Here is a 27,689-nt window from a genome sequence, read left to right on the forward strand (position 1 = left end):
GTACAAAGAAAGAGGGCTCTTAAGTACACATAGCCCCTAACGCACAGGCCAGATAGCTAACGTTTCAGGCAACCTAATTCAGCCGTACGCGTGTACGGACACAGCTGTACTTACGTACGGACAGTATTCCTATTTAACTCTGCACCTTCGGCTTCAGTTCCTTCTTCGCTGCACCGTAGCACCTAGTCTCTATCCCCTCCTCTTCCACATCTGTTTTAAAAATCCCGCTAACTCTAGTACCAGGTCACTACACTATAGGTGGCGATCTTGGCCGTGATCTGTTTGTCTCCCCCGGTGATCCACCGTTCTACCTCCACCACGGAATGATTGGCCGAGTATGGTGGAGTTGGGAACTGTTCAATAGGACGACGCGAACCGGGACAGAAGGGATCTTCGGCACAGGAACCTTCCTAAATGTACCTCCGTCCCAAAATATCACCCTTGACAACCCCATGGATTTGGGATTTGGGTTAGGTCCCTCTACTACGATGAAAGATCTTATGAGCACGACCAATGGGCCTTTTTGCCACATCCATCTATGCAAAGTTTATTCACCTGCAGGTTCAGCTTCTGGACCCGAGAATACCCCAGTGCTGCATTATCTGATTGTTCGAGCGGTTTAGCATGACTGTATAGAAATCTCCAATACTCTCTTTATACCTTTAATATATTCTACTCTCTCCTGGAACGTTGTTTTCCTTCGCCTGGTATATTCTTTCGAGCAGCTACTATTTTACATACCAGTAAGACGATCTCCAGAAGACCTAGCTTAGTTAACTACTGTACTATTTCAAACTAGCGCATATCGTGGAATGTTAACAAGTGTTTGATCTGCGTGACGTGATGCTAGGCTTCGAGAGAGGGCCCAGGGAATGTAATTATCTGTGGTAACATACAAGTCGAGACTCACAATATATGGTGGTGTGATGTAAATTATTTGCTTGAATGCACTGCTAAAGCATTCGTCACATGATAATTCTCACCTAGTTCCAAAGCTATACCTGCAGCTATTATAACCACCGCTGACCATCCATCGTATTCATGCGTCCACCTGGGGAATTCACGTCTCAAGTGCCCCAAAATCCTTTCTCTCATCTCTTAGTCCAACAAAAACCCCAATTTTTGGCTGCTATTCTTCTATGCACTTTGAGTCTGCAAAGCCGCAAAACCCGTGGACCACACCCACGCACCTCCGCCACATCCATTTCCAATCATAGCTAAACAAGACAATTATGCTAATATGTATATTTACTACAACTACCCACAGAGGTCTAAAGACTATAAAGGAGCGCCGATGCCCATCTATGCAATAATACATATATATGCGCCTGAGTGTTCACCCAAAGAGGAAATCGAGAAGCCTTGGCAAGAAACAGCACGGCTAGTACAAAAACAGGCAAAGGAAAAGATTTGGAACGGGGATGCATCCAAGAAGTCAAGTCTTAGATTGTGTGCCCTCGAGCAAAGTCGATATCTATATAACCCGTACCGGCATTTGGTTGTCGAGACGGGCAAATACTGACCTTTCCTCCTCCTCTATTATCGCTTCTCCACTAAGAGTAGATGCATAGCGAGATACGCCAAGATGACAAAAGCGCCACCGAAGGCGGCGAGACCAATGCAATCTCTCCATAGCGCTAAGACGTTGAAGCCGAAGGAACTGAGGATGGCGGAGCCGGGGACTTCGATGTCGAGGCCGTACTTGTGGTCTACGAGGCTGAGGTAGTGAACTTCGTTGACGATGAGGCCTTCGAAGGCGTAGTGGAAGATGGAGAGCTGGAGAAATTGTCAGCAAATACACCTTCATGATTGAGGAAGTTTGTGAAAACTCACCGACTGAAGCCACTTAGCGGCTGCCGGGATGCTTTCCTTATTCAAAAAGAAGCCCGAGAATAGCAAGCTGAACAGCATCACAAGGACACCAATTAGATTTGCCACTCCATTATTCCTAAACACGATGCCGATGAACAAGAAAATGGCGGCGGCGGCCAGATTGAACAAGACCAAGAAAAGAATAAACTTCAAGAACTCGTGCCAGGCTGGGACGAGGCCGGTCATAGGATAGACAATGACGCCGAGAATGATTGGAGGAATAAGGCGAAGGGGAACGATGTCGAAGATAACCTTGGCCGCGAAATACGAGATCGGCGAGTAGTACCCCTTCGCACGTTCTCTGGTGAACAGAAGACGCTCAGGTGCAAAGACTGTGAGAATGGTCAAGGTACTGAATCCAAAGAGGGCGAGGACGAAGAAAAATAGACCGAGGCGGTTTTGGAAACCCTTGATGTCGTCTGTGAGACCATAGAAAAGGAAGCCTAGGAAAACGGCGAGGACAATCGCGATGGCGTAGTGTGTGAGCATAAGCATGGGGTTTCGGTACAAGTTCCGCCAGGTTCGCTTGGACAGAATTATGAACTGGCCAATCCATCCGACCTTCCTGAAGCCTTTCAACTTCCCTGCTGCTACGAATCCATTCGCTTCACCACCGTTTGGAGTACCGTTAGCTTCGTTCGCGCTTGTAATAGCTTTGTCGATGTCTTCGTGGAGAGCACCTGCAACTTCTGAGGTAGCATAGGCGGAGACAAGAGTGTCCAGATTCGTTCCAGTCCCACCATCCGCGGGGGGAGGCAGTTCATCCGGATCATCCATGATCTGGGGAGGTGGTAGACCTTGTTGACGGGAAAGTTTTAGCCACTGAGCATTACTGCCATCTCGGCGATCATGTGGGGAGAATTCATCGTCAGTTTTTGGGGTCACCGTACCATCTGCAGGAGCTGAGCTCTTCTTCCTTGTAAAAAGTTCGCGCTCTTGTTGCTGTCGGATGGATGTTCTCCGCTTGTTCTTAGGACGAAGACTGGAAGAAGTGCCAGGGCTGCCTGTAACTCCCTGGTTCGTGCTCATGTTAGAAACGCTGGGGATCGACTTGACCGCAATCGCACTGCTTGCGCTCGTCCGCAATGGATCTCGGTCGAACATCGAACTATCCTCGTCAATACGCTGACGGGTGGTGCTCGCGTGCATGGTAAGATCGACGAGATAGTCCGCAATGTTGAAGCCTGGAGGACAGGTGTATCCAATGTTGTCAAAGTATGCCTGACAGCTTTCAAACGCACCAGAATAGACTGTCCTCCCCTTTGCCAGAAGGATGAGCTGATCGAAAAGTGCTACAATATTGGATCGCGGCTGGTGAATGGTAAAGACGACCGTCCTGTTGTAGTTTTTGACGAGATTGACAAGACATTCGACGACGTTGAAGGCGTTGAATGCATCCAACCCACTGGTGGGTTCATCAAGAAAAAGAATACTAGGAGATGTGACAAGCTCACAGGCAATACCTACGCGGCGTTTCTCTCCTCCAGAAATCCCGCGACCACTCTCCTCCGAGCCAATGGTCTGATGGCGGATGTGGTAGATTCCGAGTTGTCGCTCAACGTCTTCTACCTTTTGCTCTTTTGATGCACGGCTCATTTCTTTCGGAAGTCTTAGCAAGGCGGAGTCGAGAATAGTCTCGTGAACAGTAAGGGTGGGTAGCATGGTGTCGTCCTGGTCCACGAATCCAATAACATTCCTGAACTCATCGTCGCGGACCTTCTCTCCGTTTAGATAGAAGTCTCCTCCGGTAAGGCCAGCCTTGTTCTTTCGAGCAAGAATGTCGAGGAACGTAGTCTTACCAGCCCCTGAGGCTCCCATAATGGCAAGCAACTCACCCGGGTGCACAGCACCGGTGATCCCCGAAAGGATCTGCTTGCCATTGAGCTGGTAAGAAACATTCGAAAACGACAACGCTGCGGGTTTGTGGTCCGCCAACAGCTTTGCATTTTCGTCCTCCTCGTCATCGGAGAGGTGAATGGCGCCCCATTTTTTCCTCTCTGCCCTTCGAGCAAGATACCAGACGATCAGGACGAAGGCAACAACGAACAGAGCACACCCAGCAATGACGCCTGCAATCAATGGAGTGTTGATCTTCTTGATGGGTCTTTCGTAACCCGGAACTTCGGTCTGATACAGACATTCTCCAGCGTTGCATTTTAAGAAGATGCTTTCGTCTCCAAAGATGCTGGAGATGAGGTTGTTCATCTCAGGCTCATCGAAAACACTGCCACTATCTTTTCCGCTCACTGTTGAGACGGACCTAAACTCGGCCGGACCCTTGATCATCTGTTCGAGAAAGTCCCCAATGTCGACTGAGCCATCCTCTCCGCAGAGCATTCGGTTGGGAATGCATTTACACTTGATATTGTCACATCGGTACTTGGTGACGTTGCGGTCGGGCTCGGCAATAAAGTTCGAGGAGCAGGTATCGAGGGCGCAGTAGAATGATTCCTTTTGATCAACCCAAACTAGTACTGATCAGCCACTGATGTTGGGATTGGATAGGTGAGACACGTACACTGGAAATTACACTTCTCTGTCTCCTTATTGCAGGAAAAGGTTGCCTGGGGTTTCTGATCCTTTAGCTGGTCTAGGATCTTCCGGTTCGTAATGTCACACATCTGGAAATTCTCCTTGACCAGCTGTCCCTCTCTAAAACAGACACCACCCTCGCCCTCAGGCATCATAGCATTACAGGCATCATTGGTCTGGCACACATTGCAGTTGATGCCTTCCCAACCCTCCTTACACTGGCACGATGCCTCCCCTCCTCTTGGTGCTCGGTCTCGTCCATCTGGCAGGGCGCCACAGAGTGGTTCTGAACAGTCCTCCCCACCATAACCGGGGGGGCAAATGCATTTCCCATTAGCTTTGCTACAGTTGGCGAACTGCTGGCACGCGAAGTCCTCGAGGTTGCAGTTGAAACAAGGCGGACAGTCGTCGCCGCGGTCACCGTAGATGGAGAACAGAGAAACTTGAGGTTCGGCGACGGTGTAATTGCCGAAGGTCTTTTGAGCTCCAGATGGCCGTGTGAGCGCCAGCGATGCCAGGAGTGAGGCAGTCCATCGTGTGCGGCGCATATCGGTGCCTCGTCAAGCGACGAAGCTCTCAGAGCTCCGTGGCAAGGAGCAGTTGCCTGGTAACTGAAGTTGATGGGGATGTGGAAGGGGGTGTAGATGAGCTCTAGAAGCTCGTAAAGGAGGCGCGATAATGAAATAGTGTTGAGTGAGTGTAGACAGATCAGGACATGTATCTGTATTGGACAAAAAGCATGTTGACTTGCGGGGGCTGGTGGAGGATGAATGATGCCGCCTTGCCAAGAGCCGCTGGGGCTGTGACCGACGAGCCGAGGTGTCTAATCCCTATTCGGAAGGTGAGCGAATGGTCATTAAGTTTTGTCGCAATCATCATCTAATCCAAAATTCGTGCTCAAGACATCGTCAAGCAGCTGTTCGGCGATGGAATGTTGAAGTGCGGAAAGATGTGGCGGTGGTTTTGTGGCTGGCCCTAAGTACACACTAGTTTTTGACATGCCTCACGCCCACCCACAGCGCCCTATCACTTGACATGACCTCTATATCTTCCACTCTTTCTGGTCAAATATCCGCATGCCGCACTTTACTTTGAAATATCTGAAATAGATTTCTTCCTCTTTTGGTATCAACCTCCAAGGTTTCAAAATGGTTCAGATTGAAACATTCTCTGTTGAATCAGTAGGTCCTTTCGCCCGTCGTTTGCACACCAATTTTCCACCTTGAGATTTTGATAATACTGTTTGGTATTTCGGATCTCTCTCTATCCTGTGTTCTATCTTTGCTTTTACGTTCTCTGCTCTGTTAATCTTAGCCTCAACCCCCTTCAAGCATCGACACTTCACTTCTAACTCGTTCTAGTGGATGGACGAACACGAAACAAAATGCACCCACAACATAGCCGAAACATGCTGCGCTTCTATTTCAATCGATCAACTGCGTGAGCTCTCTGAGGACAAGGACAGGCAAATCTTCCAAACCTCCAAAGCCTTAACCTATGGTGCAATCCGTGGCTCTGAGGACCTTCGATCGAATCTTGCCCGACTTTACTCTGCAAGGTCGACGCCTCTTCCGCTAGAGAATATTCTTAGTACCCCGGGAGCTATTCAGGCGAATTTCCTCTGTGCGTATGCACTAGTGGGACGGGGGGATCATGTGATATGCCACTATCCTACTTGTACATGCTACATCAGTATCCTACTTCAACATCTGTTCAAAGTACTAATCATCAGGCAGACCAATCCCTCTACGAAGTCCCCAAACAACTTGGGGCCTCAGTATCACTCTGGAATGCGAAACCCGAAAATGCTTGGACGCCCTCCATCCCCGACCTCAAATCCCTTATCCAACCCAACACCAAACTCATCATCATAAACAATCCCAACAACCCTACCGGCGCTGTTCTTAAAAAGTCGCTCCTCCAGGAAATCATCGCCGTAGCCTCCGAGCACGAAATCTCAATTCTCTCCGATGAAGTCTACCGCCCAATCTTCCACAGCATCAGTCCAGTAGATCCCGAATTCCCACCATCCCTTTTGTCGATGGGTTACAAGAACACCATAGTCACAGGGTCCATGTCGAAAGCATACGCACTAGCCGGTATCCGTGTAGGTTGGATAGCATCACGCTCCTCCTCGATCATTGAAAAGATTGTAGAAGCGCGGCACTATACCACGATATCCGTCAGTCAGCTTGACGAACAAGTCGCCGCGTACGCCTTGCATCAAAACACCATTCACAGCCTTCTATCTCGCAACATTCAGCTTGCTAAAGCGAATCTTGCGGTGCTGGAGAAATTCGTGGATAAGAATGATGAGACATGTGAGTGGGTGAAGCCCCTGGCAGGCACGACTGCGTTTGTCAAGTTCCATATTGAGGGGAAGCCGGTGGATTCGGTGGATTTTTGCAAACGGTTGATTGAGAAGACGGGAGTGCTGTTTGTGCCAGGAAGTGAGTGCTTTGGGAAAGAGTTTAAGGGGTATGTAAGGATTGGGTTTGTGAATAACACTGAAGTTGTGGAAGAGGGGATGAAGAAGGTGACACAGTTTTTGAGGAAGGAATTCGATGGGGTAAAGCTTGCAGAATAGAACAGGGATAATGACACGTGCGGGGACTGGAAAGTCGGGTTATTGAGCAAGAAACGTGCAGTTGACTGGGTCGAGATTTGAAGTACTTGAGAATAGTCATGCATTCAGAGTACTGGACCGAGAATTATTGCCCCAACGCCTGCCTGGAGACTGAGTCGAGAAACGCGGCTACGAAGCCACTTAAACCCATGCTCTTCCGCTCCATTCATTCCACCTCTGTACATTCCATGTCATCTCAACAATCCTGAAGCCGTCGCAGGAAGTATCCAAAGCCGACCTTATCCCTTATTCCTGTTCACCGCGTTCATTATTCAACGCTTCCGCTCAAAGTATGATGACGAGGAGAAGACAGCGACGCTCTGGTCCATAGTCCATTCGCCGACCCAGAGGTAGTTGTCGATCCATTTCTTAAGTCCGGGGGTTTCTGTGAGAGTCTCTGATTTTACGCTGGGGCTGTCCGGTCCCCGAGCGGGGAGCGGGGGAATGTTAGCGCGAATTGTTGATGATGCGAGGGAGTGTCGAGGAGCGATGGGGGTTGAGTAGGAATGAACCTGCTCCACGGCCGGGGCGACCGCGAGAGGCATTTACGATGTGGAGAGATATTCGCGCGTGGGGGAACCTACGTTAGGCCAGTGGAGCGTCGTACTCCGGCGAGGAAGGCAGATACTGTACATGTTAAAGGGGTGTATATGAGGCTGAGAGAGTGAGAACTCACATAGCACCGCATCAAAGGCGTAGTGGGCGACCCGGCCGAGCTGCAAGAGGTGAGCGGTTTGGATTTGCGACTCGTGGTACCTGTCATGCGGCTCACGAGGCGAGCGAAGCGAATTACGTACAACCATACTGGGAAGAAGTGTAGTTTGACAGAGCTGTTGGAAAAGCGAATTGTCAGGGCAGGCGGTCAGGAGTACGCTATGTCTGAGGGTGCTTGTTCTTTGGATCAAAGGTCAGTGTCGCTTGAGCGGTGAAGTCGTGAGTGGCTGGGACGGCGGCTTAGTCACGCGAATGCGACATGTGAAAAGACACCCTCGGGGTTCATCAGCCCTATGGCGATGCGGATGTCGGGTGCAGCAGGAAGAAGTCGATCCTCGGGGACTGGTATAAATCTCCATGCGTCTCCTGACAGCCTGCCATCCTCCCTCATGATCAAGCCCTCATCCTCCGTCCAAGCCAGTACATCTCACCTGCCCCCAGGGCCGCGGCGTGCAAAGTCCATCACAGGCCAGACTGACGGGGGCTCAGAAGAAAGAAACTGCGGTGCGGAGGGTTGCATCCCGGCCGTAGAGGATCAAATTTTCAATTGGAATGCAAAAAACTGCGGAGGGGTGGCCGCGCTGGGCTTATCGCGGGATGGCTTGGCACAGTGACGGAGAATGGTGGGGTGTTATGCTGAAGAGCATGCACAAGGACGTCAAACTCTCATTGCTTCTGCGACGTTCATCTGCCCCGGCCAACAGTCTATAAGAGCTGCCTGTATCTACCAGCAGCTGCTTCAGGCTGTTCACTCACAGTATTTCCCTGTCTTGCGTCAGTCTCGCAACCCATAGCCTCGTCTCACAAATATCACGCCCAGCTAATTTGGGAGTTGCGTACTGTTCGCTTCCCGACCACGCCTCGACAACTCAACGTTCGACAGGCCGGAGTTGTAAGTTCAAAAGAAAATTAGCCCGCTGCCCGCTGCCCGTGCCTGCAGCTTGCTGACTTTCGCTGGCACCTCAACAGCCCGCCAACAATAAAGTCCCTCGACAACTTTCCTCTCCATTGCCGCTCCACGCTCCTCTCACAAACCGCAACACAACACACACCGTCGCAGCCATGGCCAACGCCCTCGACCACCTAAATGCCGGCCGCACGCGCATTGAATGGCTCTCGCAGCTGAACACCGAATACCACCCCGCCAAAGAGTATCGCCGGACCTCCATCATCTGCACAATTGGTGAGCCGAGGGCTTCGAGGGCAGAGTGGAGCTGAACGGCTGGCTAAGTTGAGAATACAGGTCCCAAGACGAACTCCGCCGAGAAGATTAATATGCTCCGCAAAGGTAGGAAACCCGCCCAGACGGTGGCACTCGAGGCTTACACATGATAGTCGGTCTCAACGTCGTTCGCATGAATTTCTCTCACGGCACGTACGAGGTGAGACCTTCGGGCCTACGAGTCATTGAATACCGCCGCTGACACCTGATACTAGTACCACCAATCCGTCATTGACAATGCCCGCAAAGCCGAGAAGGAGATGCCAGGCAGGCCCCTTGCAATTGCTCTCGATACCGTACGTGCTATCGCTGCTTCTACCGTATCATTTTAAGTTGACGGGCATTTGCGTCTAGAAAGGTCCAGAAATCCGGACGGGCAACACCGTCGGCGATGCGGATATCCCAATTAGCGCTGGGGACGTCCTCAACATCACTACCGATGAGGCGTACGCCACGAAGAGCGACAACCATAATATGTGAGGCTCTTTGAGGACAAAGGCGTTCATGCGACTTACATGGATATAGGTATGTCGACTACAAGAACATCACCAAGGTGATCGAAGCCGGCCGCACCATCTACGTCGACGATGGTGTCCTTTCCTTCGAGGTGCTCGAGGTTGTGGATGAAAAGACTCTGAAGTGCAAGTGCGTCAACAACGGCAAGATATCCTCCAAGAAGGGTGTCAACCTCCCTAAGACTGACGTGGATCTTCCCCCACTCTCCGAGAAGGATAAGGCTGATCTCCGGTTCGGTGTTAAGAACGGAGTCGACATGATCTTTGCTTCTTTCATCCGCCGCGGAAGCGATATTACTGCCATCCGAGAAGTCCTCGGAGAAGACGGAAAGGATATCCAAATCATTGCCAAGATTGAAAACCAGCAGGGTGTGAACAACTTTGACGAGATTCTCAAGGAGACGGACGGTGTCATGGTTGCTCGAGGTGATCTTGGAATCGAAATTCCCCCAAGCCAGGTCTTCATCGCCCAGAAGATGATGATCACGAAGTGCAACATTGCAGGCAAGCCCGCGATTTGCGCTACTCAGATGTTGGAATCCATGACCTACAATCCCCGTCCTACCCGTGCTGAAGTCAGCGATGTTGGTAACGCTGTCTTGGACGGCGCGGACTGCGTCATGTTGTCTGGTGAGACGGCTAAGGGCAACTACCCCGTTGAAGCTGTGACTATGATGCACGAGACGTGCTTGTTGGCTGAAGTTGCTATCCCGTACGTTAGCGCATTCGACGAGCTCAGGAAACTGGCTCCAGTCCCCGTCCCCACGACCGAGACCTGCGCCATGGCAGCCGTTAGCGCTAGTTTAGAACAGAACGCTGGCGCTATCCTGGTTTTAACTACTAGGTAGGTTTTTCTGTTTCACAACTTAGAACGTCGAGATACTGATAACTTACAGCGGAACTACTGCCCGCCTAGTCTCCAAGTATCGACCCGTCTGCCCTATTATCATGGTTACTCGTAATGCAATGGCGGCCCGGGTGAGTTCGCTTATAGACCATTGTTGCCATATAGATTAGTTAACATTGGACAGTACTCTCACCTGTACCGTGGAGTCTACCCATTCTACTTCCCCGAAGAGAAGCCCGACTTTAGCAAGGCTCCGTGGCAGGAGGACGTTGATCGTCGTCTGAAATGGGGTATCATGAACGCCGTCAAGCTTGGTGTCCTCAACAAGGGCGACGCCGTCGTCTGCGTTCAAGGATGGAGAGGTGGAATGGGTCACACCAACACGCTGCGCATCGTCCCTGCTACCGAAGATCTGGGGCTGGACCAGGAAGCTTGAATGTGAGAATCTCCACTAATGCAATGCTACGTACGGCAGGCCGTGAAAGGCGATTGCCAGGATACAGTACGATAGGATAGTAGTTCGTCGGCGTAAAGGGAGCAAAATTAAGGGAGGCCAGACGCACATGTACTGAGTAGCCACAGACAAGACTGATGAACATGAGATCAATGCAAAGGCCAACTAACTTCGAGAGCTCTTTTTGGAGTGCTCGTGTTGCCTCGAACTCTTTTGCTCCCCTGGCCTGCTTCATTTCTCTCCTTTCTTATCTTGACATTCGGTTGGAATTTAGTGACTGTTAGTGGTGTTTATCGGCCCGTGTGTATGCGACCAGGTGCAATGTAAGGCGGCCAAATACAGACTTTTGAGCTAGGCTGTGTGTTGCGATAGTCTTTAAGTGAGATTGCCGGAAACAGAGGGCTTTAGTCATCAAACGCGGAACAACATTCACCCGTTGTCTCTTTCACCTTCACGTTGCGACAGCATAAGCTAATCATCATCACACCGCCAACATGAATATCAACGCGCTACTCATAAACCCAGCGCCGGAGGCGCCACGCGTATCACCTTCGAATCCGCCTTTTATACCCGCGCCCAGCCCCTCCACGTCTGCCGCGAAGCTCCCAACACCACCATTGTCCACCAGCAAACCAATGACACACAAACGCAAACGACACGATCCCAAACCCATCTGGGCTGTCCGAGAAGATGAGGTTATGGATGACCAACCTTTACAGCCCCCTCAACCTCCTCAATCTCTTCAACCGCTGCAGCAATCTCGACCACAGCCTCCCCCGGCCGTGCAACGAAATGGCACACAACCCCAAACCTCGCGCGAGCTGCAAGGCTACGAGCGCCCGATCACCAATGATCCGCGAATGTATGACGAAATCTCGCGCAAGGTCTGCGACTTTCTTTGGGACAATGTGGTGGAAAATGCACTTGTCCGAAATGCGATTGCCGAATCCCCCGCAACACAGGTCGAGATAGAAGCGCGATGGGGTCAAATTCAGGAAAGGCATGGCGGAGGGCGCCTTCGGGGCATGCACGATACAGAGTGCATCATACGGAAAGACGTTTTGGAGCAGATGAAGTTCGAGAGCACCATGTCGCTTGAACAGCATCAGAAGATGAACAAGTTTCTGAATAATCAGGTCCAGCTTTCGAAACATCCTAACGCTCTGCGAGCGGAAATTAACTACAAGCACACGAGGGAAGTGGACATGTTCTATCAACTTGATCAAGATGGCTTTAGCTTACTCCCTCACCACACCAAAGAAATGATAGCCCAGTCAAATGCCCGGCAGAGAATCAGAGTTACTCGAGATGCGAGGACGGAGGGAGTCCTTGCCAAAGTCATTAAACTACGGATAGCCAACCTCGAGATCAGCTCTCCGCAGACCGAGTGGGATTACCGGATCGGCATCAACCTGGAAATAAATTTCCCTGGTCCCGTTGAAGGTCTCAGCCCCGCGACCGAGCATGGACGGAATGCTGAAAGCCTCGAACGGCGAAAAGATCGCGTATCGTACTCGTGGCTCAATGCATACCAAATCGACCTTACCCAAGTCAGCCAAGCCCAAGGCAAGAATCACGAGTTGGAACTCGAACTTGACTCAAAAGTGCTCATTAATGCGGCGGAAAAAGTCAAACGTGGCGAAGAAAATGATTTCGAGAATCTGGTGTCGGGGATGATGAACAACCTAAGAATCCTGTCACGCGAAGTCACTCCCGCCGGTGTGAAAGCGTTACCATAGTGCGCTCTAAGCCCCGGGCAGTCTTCTTTTTTTAGATGATCATTTCAGCTACCGTCGTCGCAGTATTATCAAAAGTGGAAAACGCGTTCAATGGGCTCTATTTGGTCAAGAGGACAGCCAACAGGATGCCGTTGGCTGGCCTTGCTGGACGTGTGTAATTGTAGATCGTGGCGTTCTGGTTATGGCTTCGGTGGAGAGTTTATCGGTCTTGGGGTTGGGAACACTAGGCCATTAACGGCATTATAGCTGAGTCCTAGCATCTGGTACGGAGTTTGATGTTTTTCAGTGGGCAAAATCAAGATACCCCTTTTGGTTGCATTCCTAGCATGCAATTGGCGCATTCCTGTTGTGCAGAGTGAATGTTGGCGGAGATGGGCTACATACTGCGTACCATGCAGTCTCAAAAAGCTCTTCTCACAAACACAGTGGGCACTCACTAGATTACGAGGCACGAGGGTGCCTATTTTATGTCATCCCGAAACTGGCGCTTTGACCAAGCTGCACATGGGCCTTGGCGTTCGGTGACTGACGATGAGCGAAGCTTCGCGCGTGTTGTCTGGCTGCCCTGAACATCGCAGCTCAACATCCGCGAACCACCCACGGCTCTCTGCCATCTCCATCACCCTCTTAGTGTCTTCTTCTTGACTCTCCTTCACTGCGCAAGTCGTACGGACCGTCTTGCACCACATTCCGCCCGAAATTCCGTTCCGACAGCATCTAGCCTTCCCGGCGCCACGCACTCCCATCTCCTTCCGCCATCTCTTCCCTTTCCTCTTCCACCATCTCGGATCTAGCTCCTGCGGCATCGAACTAGCTTGCAGCTGCGCGAGTCCGTTCTACGATGGTCGGCCTCACCTCTGCTGCCGGCGTCGTCGGCTTTCTTGCAGAACCTGATCCCGCCCTGCGCTCCTTCGCCTTGCACCGGTTGAACGAGGAGATCGATCTCCTATGGCCGGAGGTCGCTGGATCGGTCAGTCAAATGTAAGGCGCCTTCGTATCACCAGACTCTGCAGCCCCGGAGCTTGTGTCGCTAACCCGTGTGCTCGTCATAGTGAGGCGCTGTACGAAGATGAATCGTTTCCAGAACGAGAGCTTGCGGCTCTTGTCGCGGCGAAGGTGTACTATCAACTACAGGAATACAATGAGAGCATGGTATTTGCGCTCGGAGCAGGCAAGCTCTTCGATATCCATCACTCCGGAGAGTTTGAAGAGACGATTCTCGGTAAGATATGAACCCCGAGCCACGCACAAGCACGCAATGAGCATCCATCATAAAACTGGAAGCAGCCTGGGGTGGCCCGCTGTAGTCCTGTCGTTATCCTTCTGTACAGTGGAGCTAACCCTGATTTCTCTCAGCAAAATGTCTAGACACGTATATCGCTCTCTCCGCGATGCACCACCCCCATACCCCGGTGGCCACGACAAACCAAGCGCCTCCACAATTGATCACGTCCTTCACGGCGAATACGGCCGGTGGAGCCAGCACATCGGCAAGCATGACCTCGCCAACAACACCCTTCTCGCAATCCACCCTTCCCTCAAAGTCTCTTCTGTCCCGACAAGATTCATCAACATTCGATCCTACACTCCCCGGCGGGGGCAACGCAGGCGTCGCCGGAGCGCACCCTACCCCGTTAGTACTGCAAAGGAGTGTGCAGAAGAATCTCCAGGCCACGATACGGCGCATTTTCGAAAGCTGCTACGAAGTAGGCGCGTACAAGCAGGTCGTCGGAATTGCAATCGAGGCGCGAAATCTCGATGTTCTCCGAGAGTCTTTCCTCCGAGCAAGTCAGGATGAGAAGAAACAAGGCAAGAAGCCTGCCAGCAGCTCATCTCCGAAGAGTGAGGAGCTGATGGAGTACGTGCTCGATATCTGCATGAATGTTGTGCAGGAGAGAGGTTTGAGAAATGAGGTGAGCTTCTACCCACTTGCCGGGTAGAAACAAATGCTAATCCTGAGATAGATCCTGAAACTTATCCTGGACCTGCTGAACGATATCCCTAATCCGGATTATTTCTCCATCGCGAAATGCGTCGTCTATCTCAACCAACATTCTTTGGCCTCGACTCTTATCCGCCAACTCGTCCAACGAGGCGACGGAAAATCCCTGGCAATTGCGTACCAGATCTCCTTCGACCTTTACGAGAACGGTACTCAGGAGTTTTTGGCAAAGATTATAGAGGAATTGCCAGATACAGATGGGAAGGCTGAGGACAAGCCGGCTGCTAATGGGGATGCGTCACACAAGCCGCGGGGTGAAGATGCAGGAGAGTCCGATGGCCTGCTTTCCAACATGGACTCAAGCAACGATGCCCCTACAATATCAACCGTTGTCTCCCGCACCAAACAGAAGTCTCCAACGGAAGAAGAACTGAAAGTCTACAGTTCAGTTCGCGATGTCCTTCGAGGGACCAAGACCATTGAATTGAACCTCGAATTCTTGTACAGGAATAATCACGCGGACAAAAACATCTTGAACAAGGTCAAGGACAGTCTGGAAGCAAGAAACTCGATCTTCCATACCGGTGTTACGTTTGCGAATGCCTTCATGAACGCTGGTACTACGAATGACACCTTCTTCAGAGAGAATTTAGAGTGGCTAGGAAAAGCAGTGAACTGGTCAAAGTTTACTGCCACAGCAGCTCTTGGTGTCATCCATCGTGGCAACATCACCCAAGGCCAGAAACTTCTGGAACCCTACCTTCCTAAGGAGGGTCTCACATCTAACTCCCACTATGAACAGGGTGGCTCTCTCTTTGCCTTGGGAATGATTTACACCAACCATGGAACTCATGTCTTGGAATTTTTAGTCAAGCAGTTCAAGGATGCCACAGAGGAAGTAATCCAACACGGCGGTGCCCTCGGCCTGGGCGTTGCTGGCATGGCAACGGGGTCGGAGGATATCTTTGAAGCCTTCAAGCAAGTATTGTACACCGACTCTGCCATCAATGGTGAGGCTGTGGGACTCTCAATGGGACTCGTGATGCTCGGCACCGGCAATATCAAGGCTTTGGAGGATATGATCCAGTATGCCCACGATACGCAACACGAGAAGATCGTCCGTGGGCTCGCCATGGGCATGGCTCTCATCATGTATGCTCGACAAGAGGCTGCTGACGAGCTTATCAACGGCCTTCTAGACGACCCGGACCCTACCCTTCGCTATGGAGGCATCATGACGATTGCATTGGCGTACTGCGGTACAGGAAGCAACAAGGCCGTGCGAAGGGTCCTTCACGTTGCTGTTAGCGATGTTAGCGATGATGTCCGAAGGGTGGCCGTCATGAGCTTGGGCTTCATCCTCTTCCGGAAACCCGGCAGCGTTCCTCGTATGGTCGAGCTCCTCGCAGAGTCCTATAACCCGCATGTCCGATATGGCGCTACTATGGCCCTCGGTATTGCCTGCGCAGGTACTGGTCTTGATGAGGCCATCGACCTGCTGGAGCCCATGATGAAGGACTCGACCGACTTTGTCCGACAGGGTGCTCTAATTTCGCTAGCTATGATCATGGTCCAGCAAAATGAGGCTATGAACCCCAAAGTCGCCACAATCAGGAAGACCTTGGCGAAGATCGTGGCAGACCGCCACGAAGACGCCATGGCTAAGTTTGGTTGTGCTCTCGCTCTTGGTATCATCGACGCCGGCGGCCGCAACTGTACCATTGGCCTTCAGACACAGACGGGAAATCTCAACATGACCGCTATCGTTGGCATGGCTGTCTTCACCCAATATTGGTACTGGTTCCCACTAACACACTTTTTGTCTCTCAGCTTCACGCCAACAGCAATCATTGGTGTCGATCAGGATCTTGAGATTCCATCATTCAAGTTCCACAGCAATACCAAACCAAGCATGTTCGATTATCCGCCTGAGCAAGAGGTGAAGACCGAGGAGGCACCAGAGAAAGTCAAAACTGCAGTTCTATCAACGACTGCGCAAGACAAGCGCCGAAAGCTGGTCAAGGCCCGCCAACGAAGGCGTGAGAGCATGGATGTTGATCAGACTCCAACAACACCAAAAATATCCGCAGCAGACGAGGACAAAATGGATCTCGATGAAGAGCCAAAGAAAGACGAGAAGGCGGAGGGTGAGGAGAGCACGCCTTCAAGTGACATATCCAAGAAGAAGGCGGAAAAGGAGAAGGTTGGCTACGATTTGGAAAACATGTCGCGCGTGCTGCCAGCTCAGGTTAAGTATATAAGCTTCCCTGAGGAGCGATATGTTCCAGTCAAGAAGGTCAGTAACCTGGTGGCAAAGCCCGCATGACAAAACTAACATCATTCAGCCAACTGGTGGTGTTATCCTCCTCACAGACACCGAGCCCTCGGAGCCGAAGAAGCTGCTTGAACTCAAAGTCAAGAAAGCAGCACCAGCTCCAACACCTAGTGCAGCAGGCCCATCAGGAGACCAAGCTCCTGAGGGAGTGACTGCGCCTGCGTCTGCTGCTCCAGTGAGCGGCAATGTAGTGGATGAAGGGGAGGATGAAGCAGAGCTACCTGGCGAATTTGAGTATCTCTCGGACGGAGGCGAGGGAGACGATGATTGAGGGGTTAATCAATGGCAATGAGGGAATTCTATGTACCATTAGTTTGGCCTTTATGCAGGCGGGGAACGCAGACTAGCATTGATTCAGGCGTAGGGAGGCAAGAGGAGCGTCAACCAGCTCGCCTAGACTTTGCTTCAGCAATGTATAATAACCGATGCGGCTTACTGCACATTTATACATATACTCGTATGCTAGAATATATCATGGCACTAGGCGTGTGTGTGTTTGTGTGTGTACTGACGGATTTGGAGTGACGGGAACTAGTCGGACCGGGTGATGCCGAAGCTTGGCAGAGGCTGGTTCATCAAATGATCTCGCGGATGTTGCAAAAAGTTCGAGCTCGACTTCAATCCCGCAATGACCCTTCGACCGCCGATACCACGAGCGATTTCGATTCAGGATACGAATACCCTCTGTCTGCGATGTTGGAGGAGACTCTCGCGCACCTCTCCACCCCCGAGACATTCCTTCACCACGGTCCCATCTGCAAGGCATGGTGCGGTAGCTGTGGGAAAGAGCCGGAATTCGTTCAGCAAGGACTACTTCTGGGCAAATCCAACGCTTAAGGAGTCATTAGGAAATTCATTGGCGCGGTCGAAGCGCGAATTGCAGAGCTCAGTCGCGAGTGCCAAAGCGGGAGCATCAGCTGATGCCACATCTGATGAAATCCTTCCCCATCGCCGGAAGAAGAAGAAGACACAAGAGCAAGCTGCGGGAAGTGCAGAGACAGACTTCCCAATTCCTCCAGATGCGTCCTCCAAGTTAACAACGCTGTCATCCAATCTGCCCACCCAGTCTATTCGGCGACTGCTGGCAACGTACCTGTCCCTGGCAAAGCCTCGACTGAGTTTCCTCGTGGTTCTCACAGCAACTGCCGCGTACTCGTTATACCCTGTCCCAGGACTGCTGGCTCCAGCAGCAACAGCTACACCATCACTATCTACCCTCACATTGCTATTCCTCACAACAGGTACCGCACTATGTTCGTCTTCCGCGAACGCCTTCAACATGCTCCTCGAGCCCACCCACGATGCTAAAATGAGCCGAACTCGTAACCGGCCCCTCGTGCGAAAACTCATTAGCCCGAAAGGAGCTTTGATTTTTGCCATTGGTTGTGGGGTGGCTGGTACTGGCGCTCTCTTCTATGGCGTCAATCCAACCACTGCCTTCCTCGGTGCCGCGAATATACTTCTCTACGCCGGCATATATACCCCCATGAAGCGCATGTCTGTCATAAATACCTGGGTTGGAGCAATAGTTGGTGGCATACCACCGCTGATGGGCTGGACAGCGGCGGCGGGACAATGTGCGCACGAAGGGACATGGCAAGAATTGTTGTTTGGAGAGAGCTCTGCAGGGGGCTGGTTATGTGCAGCGCTGCTCTTCGCATGGCAGTTTCCACACTTTAATTCATTGAGCTGGGCGATTCGGGATGAGTACAAGCATGCCGGTTATCGCATGCTGTGTTGGGTGAATACAGCGCAGAATGGGCGCGTAGCATTACGATATGCGCTCCTCATGTTTCCGGTTTGTTTTGGTTTGTCTTTTTTCGGTGTCACAGATTGGGGTTTCGTGGCCACAAGCAGTGCGGCGAATGGGTGGATGGCGTGGAAAGCGTACGAGTTTTGGCGAGAAAAGGGTCATAAAGGGACGGCAAGAGGGCTTTTCTGGGCTAGCGTGTGGCATCTACCCATCGTCATGGTACTCGCCATGGCACAGAAGAAGGGGCTGATGGAAAGAGTTTGGAGAAGCATTGTGGGATACCCAGAGGAAGACGATCTGTACTATGACGTCGAAGAGGAGTTGGGTTCAGAAAAGGAGACGCCTGATGCACTAGTTGGCGAGAGAGGCGTATCATAACCTCTTCGAGGCACCTTGTTCCCCCATAGTAAGTGGACTATATCTGTCTTGGCTTCATACTTGGCTTTAAGGAACGGGCGGCGGCTTCCTGCAAAGTTTCCTGGTTTCCGGATCGTGGCTGATCAGAGCTTTGCAGGCACCTGTCTCAATACATACATGTAGTATATGTCATCAACACGAATCTAGACAATCATACTCAAGCGTGATCGAAACAAATCTACCATTTCTAGTCGCCTAGGCTCTGGTCATTCCAATCGCAATGATTCTACTTCATTCCTGTGCTCCTTCAAACGGGATAGTATTATGGTGGTTGCATGGCGCATCAATTAGTCGCTGGAGCTGATGTATTTTTGGTACTAGGGTGCAATGGGCAACGCGCTTGCTAGTTGCTGGGCTTGTTTAATATGCATCTGGGTCACAAGGTTGAGATTGAATATCTGAGAAGAACCATCTGACGCAAAGCTGAAATCCGCCAGGAGAACCTGAAGATTCTGGGCAAACACCGTCTCCATCCATCCAATACGAGGTACATTTCTTTGAGGTAAGTTTCAAGTCTCTTCCCATCGCGAGACTCAAATAACATGTATCGTCCGGATTCAGCGATGCCCAGTCCACCCAATCTAAACCCCAGATCACGCGTTTCAGCTACTGGCACCTACACACGGATAAACACCCGGTCGCCAGGGACGAAACAGAGTCTCTTCATATAAACACCATCAAATATTTGTTTAATTCTCTTGCCGCAATACTCGGCATCCGCGTGCCTTTTACCCGCCGGCTTCATTTCGCCAGGTGTGGGCTTGACTACGTGCAGAAATCGCGGCGTACCACACATATCGCAGTATGGGGTGCATATTAAAATTTTCCTGACATTGTGGGGAGTAGGTAGATGACTGGAGTGGCTGATAGACGAATGCTATGTCGTGGCCAAGTATATAACGCTATCCTACGCTTCTTCATTTTTCTGTTTCTCTGTCTCTCTCTAGGACCAACCTCTGAATCCAAACCCAGCTTCCCTCTCCACCACAGATCGAAGACCAGGCCAACCACCACATACACCGCCCACGATGAAATTCCTCCTCCCCAGCCTTGCCCTCCTCTCCGCCACCACCTCCGCGCACTACACCTTCCCGGCCCTCATCGCCAATGGCGCCACAACCTCCTCCTGGCAATACGTGCGCAAAACCACAAACTACCAATCCAATGGGCCTGTCACCGACGTCACATCCACTCAAATCCGATGCTACGAGCTCGCACCCGGAACAGCCTCCCAGACCATGACGGTGAAAGCGGGAGATACTCTGGGGTTCACAGCTCAAAGTAGTATCAGTCACCCAGGCCCACTAATGTTTTATATGGCAAAGGTGCCAAGTGGCAAGACGGCGGCGACGTGGGACGGTAGTGGGGAAGTGTGGTTTAAGATTTTCGAACAGGGGGCCACTATTACAAGTGCGGGGATGAGTTGGGCGAGTCAAGGTATGGATCTTTTTTTTTTCTTTTGTAGATCGACCCCGTTGCCTCCTCGTTTCCACTCAGAACAAACCGGGTAATAGCACTAACCCCCTATCCCAGGCGCCAAACAAGCCACCGTCACAATCCCCAAATCCCTCCCGTCAGGCGACTACCTTTTCCGTATCGAACACATCGGCTTGCACTCTGCAGGCTCTGCTGGTGGGGCTCAATTCTATATTTCATGTGCCCAAATTACGGTTACGGATGGTGGCAGTGGGAGTCCAAGCCCGCTGGTCAGCTTCCCTGGCGCGTATAAGGCGTCGGATCCGGGGATTATGCTTAATATTTATTATCCCGTGCCGAAGAGTTACACTTGCCCCGGGCCGAAGGTTTGGTCTGGGTAGAGTGGGGGATAGGGGAAGGGGAGATGAAGGGAGAAGGGGGTGAGGGGTTGAATCTGATTTAGAGATTTGGCTGAGTAAAGTACTTGACCTTGTTATGTTGTGTTTGTGCTTTGAGAACCTATCATTCGAACACTCTAGAGTGTTAAGAAGACAGTGAAGGAGACTGGTATTAAGTTCTGAGCACGTAAAGAACCCCAAGAAAACAGGTTCAGAAATCCTCTTTCAAGTTTTTAACCACCTAGCTTGCGTATCGACCTATACCATTTTCAATATCTCTACCTACTAGAATGCAATAGGTGGGATTGCGAATTGAGCCTTCGGCATTGTAGTTTATCTCCTCCTCCTGAACCGGAACCCAGTTTCCTCCTCATCGCTATCTTCATCCCTCTTGGTGACCTTACTTCTCTTACTCGGACCCGCGGCTACAACCGCTGGGCCTCTCTTCCTTGCTCCTTTCCGCGTCTGCGTCTGCGTCTCTTCAATCTGCGTCTCTTGAACACGCTGTGTTCTCCCACTCCCCGGTGTCTCCTCCAGCGCCTCTTCATCATCCAACCCACTATCTGAAATATGAATAACGTCCGATTGCTGCGGCTGCTGCTGCTGCTGCTGCTGCTGCTGCTGTTTCCTCTTCCTCCTCGTAAACCCTGGTTCCGGCTCCGAGCTATCGTCACGGGGTCGCCCAATCCTACGAGCAAGCCTCCTCTCATCCTCCTTAGACCTTGTCTTCTGCTCTTCCTCAAGGAAAAACGCATCCCCTAAGACCCCGCCTTTCTTCTGTGGCACCTCTTCAAACGGCACGATAACCTTCTGCATCTCAGGTCCCCTCGCCGCGCCACGTTGACGGAACTTCTTGAAGTTCTTGCGTCCGTTCCACTCCTCATTCCAGCGGTCACTTCGTACCTTGTTTTGTTGAAGTTGTTGGTGTGACCGTCGGCCGCCACGTGAGCGAGGCAACACGTCCATTTCCTCGATTTGCACGAGATTACGGATTTCAGAGATATCAACACCATCAAGCATTTCGCGGAGGCTTTCTTCGTCGGCGCGCTGCCGTTCTTCTTCTTCTTGGATACGCTGTCGTGCTTGCTCACGCACGTCGATAACCTTGGTGACGTTCTTTAATTTGTGGACGTTGTCAAGCATCTTTGGTCGACGGGGGTCGGTAAGCGTCGCCTCTGGCTCTAGGGGTACCGAGGGCCCGCGTGTAGCAAGCCGTCGCTTTCTTATAGCCGCAGCAGTAGGGAAAAGTGTGTGGAGTTGGTCGTTTTCTTCGATGGTTTCGCGAACGGGAGATGGGCACTTCCGACCGATAGGAATGGAGCGAGATTGGGTGTCTTGGAAGGAATCTTGAACAGGATTGAGTTCCTGAATGCCTTCCTTGGGAGCGTTGTTCATCTTTCGAGATTTGATAGGAGGTTCGTAGTCGTCAAAGCCGGTGAATCGGCTTTGTGTTATAGCTCGACGGATGGGGCGTTTGCGAGGGATGGTCTTGGGAAGTTCTTCGGGGACTGGAGTGGTTTCGAGGACTTGGGATGGTGCTCTAGTTCGGGCGACTGGAGTTCGGTCGCGCATTGAGGATTCGGGCGCTGTGGTTGCTGGCATGCTGGAAGCTACTTCTAGCTTGGATGGCGGTTTCTGGAGGGAAGAGGTGTCCTTCGTGATGATAGCATCAAGAAATTCATTCTGGAGGATGGAGCGCTGATTCAGTGCTTGGTCGACACCAGTCACAAAGTTCATAGCCCACTCATCCATCCCTTCTGGCCAATTTGAAAGCCGGACTGTGACAACGGGCAGGCGATCATTTGATTTAGCCCGCCTCTTTTGACCAGCAGTGTTCTTCACAAACTCGACGTACTCGTCCACAGTAGTCTCACCTGGACGCACATGAAACAGAAGTGCCTTCCCTCCGCCTCCTGCAATGGGCTCATGTAAGCTGTTGTACTGACCTTCATCAAGGAAGACGAAGGAAAGCCCATGGAAGACTTCGGCCCTGCCCAGGTCTGGCTCCAACATCTCATCTGACCGCTCAATCGGTTCTGCACTTACTGGGGGAATAAATTTCTTTTCATTCGGCCAGCACCTATCAAAGTCCTCCTCAAGCTTTGAAGGCAGATACTTCTCTGGATCCTCATTCTGGGGAGCAGCGACTTGTATTATAGCGTCGAGAAACTTGCTCGTCACAATAGGAGTACCTGTCACGAGAGCTTGTAGTACTTTTGGAAGGTTTCGTTTGGTGGACACGACGTGGGTGGTCCTACCGTAGACGAAGTCGGATGAGGTCTTGATATCGAGGGCATGCAGGAGAGCCTTAGTTTCCTTAGCTTCCTTCGAGGCATACGTGATGACCACTTGAAACCATTTAATTCTTTCCTTGTGGTTAGCTAGTGTTCGTGAGGAAAATAACCGGCAACCACATACGTAAATGGAGGATATGTGAATCCCAATTTGATAACATGCTCCGTCCCCGAGAGAAACATGCTGCGCTGTTCCCCCTCCTTATTCGTCAATTTAGTGCCATCCACAAAGGTCCCCGAATTGCCACTCAGGTCGGTGATCTCAACCTGAGTCCTCGAATGCAAGTTCGTACCATCTCTTGGCGAGACCTCCGAAACCTTGAGCATCATATGTTTCCGCGACACTCGTTTGCTGTCGATGAAGCAGGCTTTCCCTTCGCCTGCACCGGTTTTGCCTGGGTTTGTCCGACCGTAGAGGAGCTGCGTGCCTGGTCGCAGCCAGACTCGCCTCCCTCCAAAGAGGCTTTCGTGCTCGAGGATCCACATGAGGTTGTGTGGTGGTGAGAATCGGCTCAACTATGGAATGTTCGGATGAGACTGGGACATGGTGCTCCAGCTTGGAGGCACCTGTTCGCCGTCGCGAGGTTGCATGGAGGCTCGTGAGGGAGAGTGATTAGGCGGCAAGCGCGGTTGCCAAGACTTTCACGTGCTCACGTGCTGTCCGCATCACCTTGGTTTCTACACCCTCAGGCTCCTGTTTCACGTCCGTGAATCCTCCCAAGACAATGAGCAGTCGCACCACAGTTGCCCGCATCTCTATCATTCAAAGCTCCGCTCATCGCACCTTTAGCTCCACCTCCTTGTCTGGATCCCCCGCCAGATTCCCAAGCTTGAGTCCCAAGCTTGAAAACGGACCGCCATTATTCCACACGTCTTAATTCAGCAACATTCTCGGTACCATTTCTATATATCAGCGAACAGTCTCCTCTGAAAATTCTCGGAGCCCATTCACATAGCTAAGTGAAGTCAGGGTGATTGGCATTCGGGTAGTTGACTAAAAAGGCCCCCAGATTGAGAGTCCGGAAGCTTTACTAGCCAGCATCTCGCCGAAAACCAAACAGGGCTCACTGGTGGCCAAAGTTAAAGCATTTTACAACTGAACCCCACGGCTTACACGTGGAGAAGAATCGCCGATGCGTTTCGTAAGGCTCCTTACCTTTCACACCATCTCCTGGTTGAGCCAAGGTCAGCAAAAAGAGGAGCTCTAATTAGTCTCCATTTCGGAGCGGCAACTGCCGGGCCTGCCAATCTCAAATGTCAGACTTTAGTCAGAACTGTATATATAGTGGGATGTAAGCGTAAAACTGACACCTCCATTCCTGCACATTGCTTAATTTCCCACAACAACAGGCTTTCAGCTTCAGCTTAGAGAGCTTATGCAGTTTACTCATATTTACACTGATCGGAAGGCGTCCCGTGTCTTTGCACTCAAAAGAGGATAGTCTGGCGAGCCTGCAGTAATTCTATCCCGGATCGAGATAACCTGCATGCAATCGAGGACTTAGGTTCCACCCAAACCTTGGAGAAGCTGACATTTACTCGCACTTTGTGGCTAGGTGAGGCAAACCTATTGGATCAGCATGCGTGCCCAAGTATTTGGATAGACGCCCTAGTTCGCCCTGATCCTACCTTCGTGTGACCAAGTGGGATCAGCAAATAAGCATATAAAGGTTCTAGGTCGCTCTAATCTGAATTATAAACTCAATACATCAGTTTCTCATCCATCACAGTCTCACATTTGACCTCCATTACTTCACTATGTCTGCAGAAGACTTCGTCCAGAAATCTTACGACTACGTTATTTGCGGAGGCGGGACAGCAGGTCTCGTGCTCGCAGCTCGCCTCAGTGAAGACCCGAATATCACTGTTGGCGTTTTGGAAGCTGGAGAAAATCGATTGAATGATCCCTTGATTGACGCTCCCGCTCTTTACATTCAAACATGGGAGAAGCCGGAGTATGACTGGTGTTTCAAGACAGTGCCTCAAGCAAGTAACCACCAATCATCTCTAGTCTGATTCTATATGCTGATGTCTTGTGCAGAAAGGGACTGCGAATCGTGTTCATGGATGGGCTCGAGGGAAGGTCCTTGGAGGATCATCGGCCATCAACTACAACATGTTCTCGATGGCCTCTAGACAGGATCTCGACAATTGGGCCGAGCTAGGGAACAAGGGATGGTGGGTGTTGGTCCTTTAGCAGGCGCAGAGGTACTCACATGTTCAAGGGGTTTCAATGATATGGCTCCGTACTACCGCAAATTCGAGACGTATAATCCACCATCTAAGATTCTGTCCTCCAAGATTAACGATAGATATGTCGACCCGCTTCTTCGGGGAACGAGCGGTCCGATTCAGGTGTGTGCCGTAAGCTATCAGTAAATGTCCAAAACTCATGTTTTCAGATTTCATTCTGCGAGGCCGACTTCCAATGGGCCCAAGAAGCATGGCCAGAGACATGCATCAATGCAGGGTATGATTTAGCTTTGGATTAGTTCATTTCTTCGGCCTCTAATTCTCACAGGTATCCGGCTCCAAAAGATCCACGTAGTGGTTCCGCTATCGGGGGGTTTAATCAACTCACCACTGTTAATCCTAAGACGATGCAGAGAAGGCTAGTTTCCCAGGGCAGATTATTTCATATTCGCTAAATTTTCTTAGTTACTCTGCGAGAGATTACTATGAACCCAATGCCGGCCGACGAAATCTCTCCGTACTGACCGAAGCACTGGTCGCTAAAATTGAGTTTGAGAAGGGTGGTTCTGGCAACGCCATAGCAACGGGAGTGAAATTCTTTGCAAGTGGCGCTGAGCACACAGTTAAGGCAAACAAGGAAGTCATTGTGTGTGGTGGAGTCATCTGTTCTCCCCAGATCCTGGAACTCTCTGGCATCGGTTCTGCCAGTCGTCTTCAGAATGTCGGCATTGAGATTGTAGTTGACAATCCCAATGTTGGCGAGAATCTTAATGAACATTCTGCCACAGGCATCTCCCTGGCAAGTGATATCCCCTTACAATGGCTATATTTCTATACTTACAATCTTTCAGGCAGTCAAGGACGAATACCCCACAGCAGAAGTCCTCCTTCGCAATCCCGAGATCGCACAGCAAGCCATGGAGGCATACATTACTCACAAAGCTGGCCCATTTGCGAATGCTCCAACAACTACCGGATTCGTGTCCCTGTCACTTGCCGACCCGAACCTCGCGGACCCAGAAAAGCACATTAACACCCTCATATCAGATTTCCAGAAAGCCAATCCCGATGCGGACCCGGCCGGGCGTGCACCACTACTCGGACGTCAAATTCTTGACCCCAAAGAAGCCATTGCACAAGTAGTCTTGCTTTCAGTCGGCGCAGATATTCGTAACTCGGATTCTGCTGCAAAGCTCTTCATGCACGATGCACCTGGAAATTGGATTACATTAGGGGTGTGCAGCACGCGGTCTCTTTCTCGCGGTAGCGTACACATTGAATCACCCGACCCTAAGAAACACCCAGTCATTGATCCTGCATACTACTCGCATCCTCTTGACCTTGATCTGGCTGCCCGTGGTATCCTGCACGCTATTTCTCTCACTCAGTACGAGCCCCTGCACTCCAAGATGAAGCGGGATGAGAAGGGCGGTCTAATCCTGCCTCCATGGATACCAGCGATTCCCACGACTTTGGAAGAGGCGAAAGAAGTTGCTTCTAGTAATACAGTGACTGAATATCACCCAATTGGTACCTGTGCAATGCTACCGAAGGAGAAAGGAGGTGTTGTAGATAGCGATTGTAAGGTCTACGGAACGAGTAATGTTCGGGTTGTGGATGCTAGTATCTTCCCTACAAATGTGCAAGGAAACATTATTTCCCTCATCTATGCTGTTGCGGAGAAGGCAGCGGATATCATTAAAGGGAAGACGTCAGATGAGGTGAACGGGCATTAGGCAGAGATTCCGCTCCTCCCTACCCACTACCCGGATCCAGCTAGCGGAGATAAATTTAAGGTCTACAATTCCCATTGGCGTTCTGTCCAGTGGTGTCAGGATTCCCTCTTTGAGTACGTGATGTGACTTGGAGGCGGTCAGCTACTGAAAGACCTCCTTTACTCAAGTCTATTTTGCCTGACAGCTTGGCCGACCTAGAACAACAGCACTACCAACCAAACACACTCTCTCGTATTGATATCACCATACATTCCTCGAAGCCGAATCCACATTCCGCGTCGAGAGCGTAATTGAGGCCCTGGAGGTTTGAAAGCAAGGAACTTCACCGCCTACAGGACTAACTTAAGCGCTCAAACCCTACCAAATATGCATTCAAAGCTCAGCCTACGACTCTGAGAGAAGTAGGACTCCTCAGAAAGCCCACGTAAAGCCCACCAACTAGAGAGCAGAGGTTGTCCCGCGGTACGTATCTAATATCAATATTCACCACGTACCCTGAATCCTGGACGCCTAGATTAGAAGATACTGGTTGGTAGATCTTCCTGCTATTTTGCACTACGTATTAATATAACTGGCACTGGATGAAACTCGGAACACTTTAAAATTCAATTGTGGACTTCACAACTCCAAGAAGTGGGTTGTGTGTAGGTGAGGAGGTCTTTGAGCAACTCTAGCGCTAGTACT

At 51.0% G+C, this 27,689-nt stretch overlaps 11 protein-coding genes across 11 annotated transcripts in view; 8 read left to right on the forward strand and 3 right to left on the reverse strand.

The window, feature by feature from the left end:
- Window positions 1-844, forward strand: part of BDR25DRAFT_321942 (Di-copper centre-containing protein) — a gene marked incomplete at both ends in the record, with an annotated part of 3,762 nt that extends 2,918 nt beyond the window's left edge. The window contains 2 exons of the mRNA XM_033692002.1: window positions 244-545; window positions 800-844. Coding sequence (XP_033553334.1) covers window positions 244-545; window positions 800-844 — 347 coding nt within the window. The remainder of the gene's footprint in view (window positions 1-243; window positions 546-799) is intronic.
- A 390-nt stretch (window positions 845-1,234) lies between these two features.
- On the reverse strand, window positions 1,235-5,298 carry BDR25DRAFT_252534 (uncharacterized protein). The gene is made up of 3 exons (XM_033686185.1): window positions 4,391-5,298; window positions 1,834-4,340; window positions 1,235-1,776 (listed from the first exon to the last, which is right to left on the reverse strand). The coding sequence occupies exons 1-3, from the start codon at window positions 4,950-4,952 to the stop codon at window positions 1,540-1,542; spliced, it is 3,306 nt and encodes a 1,101-aa protein (XP_033553335.1). The 5' UTR covers window positions 4,953-5,298; the 3' UTR covers window positions 1,235-1,539.
- Window positions 5,299-5,552: 254 nt separating this feature from the next.
- BDR25DRAFT_277668 (PLP-dependent transferase) lies at window positions 5,553-6,991 on the forward strand (the record flags this gene model as incomplete). Its single annotated transcript, XM_033687627.1, has 3 exons — window positions 5,553-5,585; window positions 5,766-6,081; window positions 6,141-6,991. 3 exons carry the CDS (start codon window positions 5,553-5,555, stop codon window positions 6,989-6,991), a joined length of 1,200 nt encoding a protein of 399 aa, XP_033553336.1.
- Window positions 6,992-7,116: 125 nt separating this feature from the next.
- Window positions 7,117-7,935, reverse strand: BDR25DRAFT_66474 (DUF1748-domain-containing protein). Its single transcript, XM_033698898.1, has 5 exons — window positions 7,828-7,935; window positions 7,707-7,746; window positions 7,615-7,657; window positions 7,269-7,444; window positions 7,117-7,207 (listed from the first exon to the last, which is right to left on the reverse strand). The coding sequence occupies exons 1-4, from the start codon at window positions 7,831-7,833 to the stop codon at window positions 7,303-7,305; spliced, it is 231 nt and encodes a 76-aa protein (XP_033553337.1). The 5' UTR covers window positions 7,834-7,935; the 3' UTR covers window positions 7,117-7,207; window positions 7,269-7,302.
- An 871-nt stretch (window positions 7,936-8,806) lies between these two features.
- On the forward strand, window positions 8,807-10,764 carry BDR25DRAFT_210698 (pyruvate kinase; the record flags this gene model as incomplete). Its single annotated transcript, XM_033684660.1, has 8 exons — window positions 8,807-8,927; window positions 8,988-9,032; window positions 9,080-9,126; window positions 9,182-9,262; window positions 9,321-9,442; window positions 9,492-10,325; window positions 10,378-10,459; window positions 10,513-10,764. 8 exons carry the CDS (start codon window positions 8,807-8,809, stop codon window positions 10,762-10,764), a joined length of 1,584 nt encoding a protein of 527 aa, XP_033553338.1.
- Window positions 10,765-11,258: 494 nt separating this feature from the next.
- On the forward strand, window positions 11,259-12,788 carry BDR25DRAFT_277676 (mRNA triphosphatase CET1). The gene has a single exon (XM_033687628.1). The coding sequence runs from the start codon at window positions 11,277-11,279 to the stop codon at window positions 12,519-12,521; it is 1,245 nt and encodes a 414-aa protein (XP_033553339.1). The 5' UTR covers window positions 11,259-11,276; the 3' UTR covers window positions 12,522-12,788.
- A 297-nt stretch (window positions 12,789-13,085) lies between these two features.
- BDR25DRAFT_331288 (26S proteasome regulatory subunit rpn2) lies at window positions 13,086-17,264 on the forward strand. Its single transcript, XM_033692616.1, has 5 exons — window positions 13,086-13,502; window positions 13,574-13,743; window positions 13,878-14,434; window positions 14,486-16,759; window positions 16,809-17,264. The coding sequence occupies exons 1-5, from the start codon at window positions 13,363-13,365 to the stop codon at window positions 17,067-17,069; spliced, it is 3,402 nt and encodes a 1,133-aa protein (XP_033553340.1). The 5' UTR covers window positions 13,086-13,362; the 3' UTR covers window positions 17,070-17,264.
- Window positions 17,265-17,412: 148 nt separating this feature from the next.
- BDR25DRAFT_300477 (protoheme IX farnesyltransferase mitochondrial precursor) lies at window positions 17,413-19,163 on the forward strand. The gene has a single exon (XM_033689382.1). The coding sequence runs from the start codon at window positions 17,427-17,429 to the stop codon at window positions 18,927-18,929; it is 1,503 nt and encodes a 500-aa protein (XP_033553341.1). The 5' UTR covers window positions 17,413-17,426; the 3' UTR covers window positions 18,930-19,163.
- A 795-nt stretch (window positions 19,164-19,958) lies between these two features.
- BDR25DRAFT_375416 (uncharacterized protein) lies at window positions 19,959-20,785 on the forward strand (the record flags this gene model as incomplete). Its single annotated transcript, XM_033697391.1, has 2 exons — window positions 19,959-20,405; window positions 20,502-20,785. The coding sequence occupies exons 1-2, from the start codon at window positions 19,997-19,999 to the stop codon at window positions 20,783-20,785; spliced, it is 693 nt and encodes a 230-aa protein (XP_033553342.1). The 5' UTR covers window positions 19,959-19,996.
- Window positions 20,786-21,115: 330 nt separating this feature from the next.
- On the reverse strand, window positions 21,116-23,650 carry BDR25DRAFT_339494 (uncharacterized protein; the record flags this gene model as incomplete). The annotated part of the gene is made up of 2 exons (XM_033693395.1): window positions 23,201-23,650; window positions 21,116-23,147 (listed from the first exon to the last, which is right to left on the reverse strand). The coding sequence occupies exons 1-2, from the start codon at window positions 23,560-23,562 to the stop codon at window positions 21,116-21,118; spliced, it is 2,394 nt and encodes a 797-aa protein (XP_033553343.1). The 5' UTR covers window positions 23,563-23,650.
- A 1,138-nt stretch (window positions 23,651-24,788) lies between these two features.
- On the forward strand, window positions 24,789-27,078 carry BDR25DRAFT_300478 (alcohol oxidase). The gene is made up of 7 exons (XM_033689383.1): window positions 24,789-25,062; window positions 25,118-25,254; window positions 25,302-25,431; window positions 25,479-25,546; window positions 25,598-25,687; window positions 25,735-26,068; window positions 26,121-27,078. The coding sequence occupies exons 1-7, from the start codon at window positions 24,835-24,837 to the stop codon at window positions 27,003-27,005; spliced, it is 1,872 nt and encodes a 623-aa protein (XP_033553344.1). The 5' UTR covers window positions 24,789-24,834; the 3' UTR covers window positions 27,006-27,078.
- Window positions 27,079-27,689: the final 611 nt, after the last annotated feature.

Source organism: Lindgomyces ingoldianus, assembly GCF_010093535.1.
Source record: "Lindgomyces ingoldianus strain ATCC 200398 unplaced genomic scaffold BDR25scaffold_3, whole genome shotgun sequence".
Lineage (NCBI taxonomy): Eukaryota > Fungi > Ascomycota > Dothideomycetes > Pleosporales > Lindgomycetaceae > Lindgomyces > Lindgomyces ingoldianus.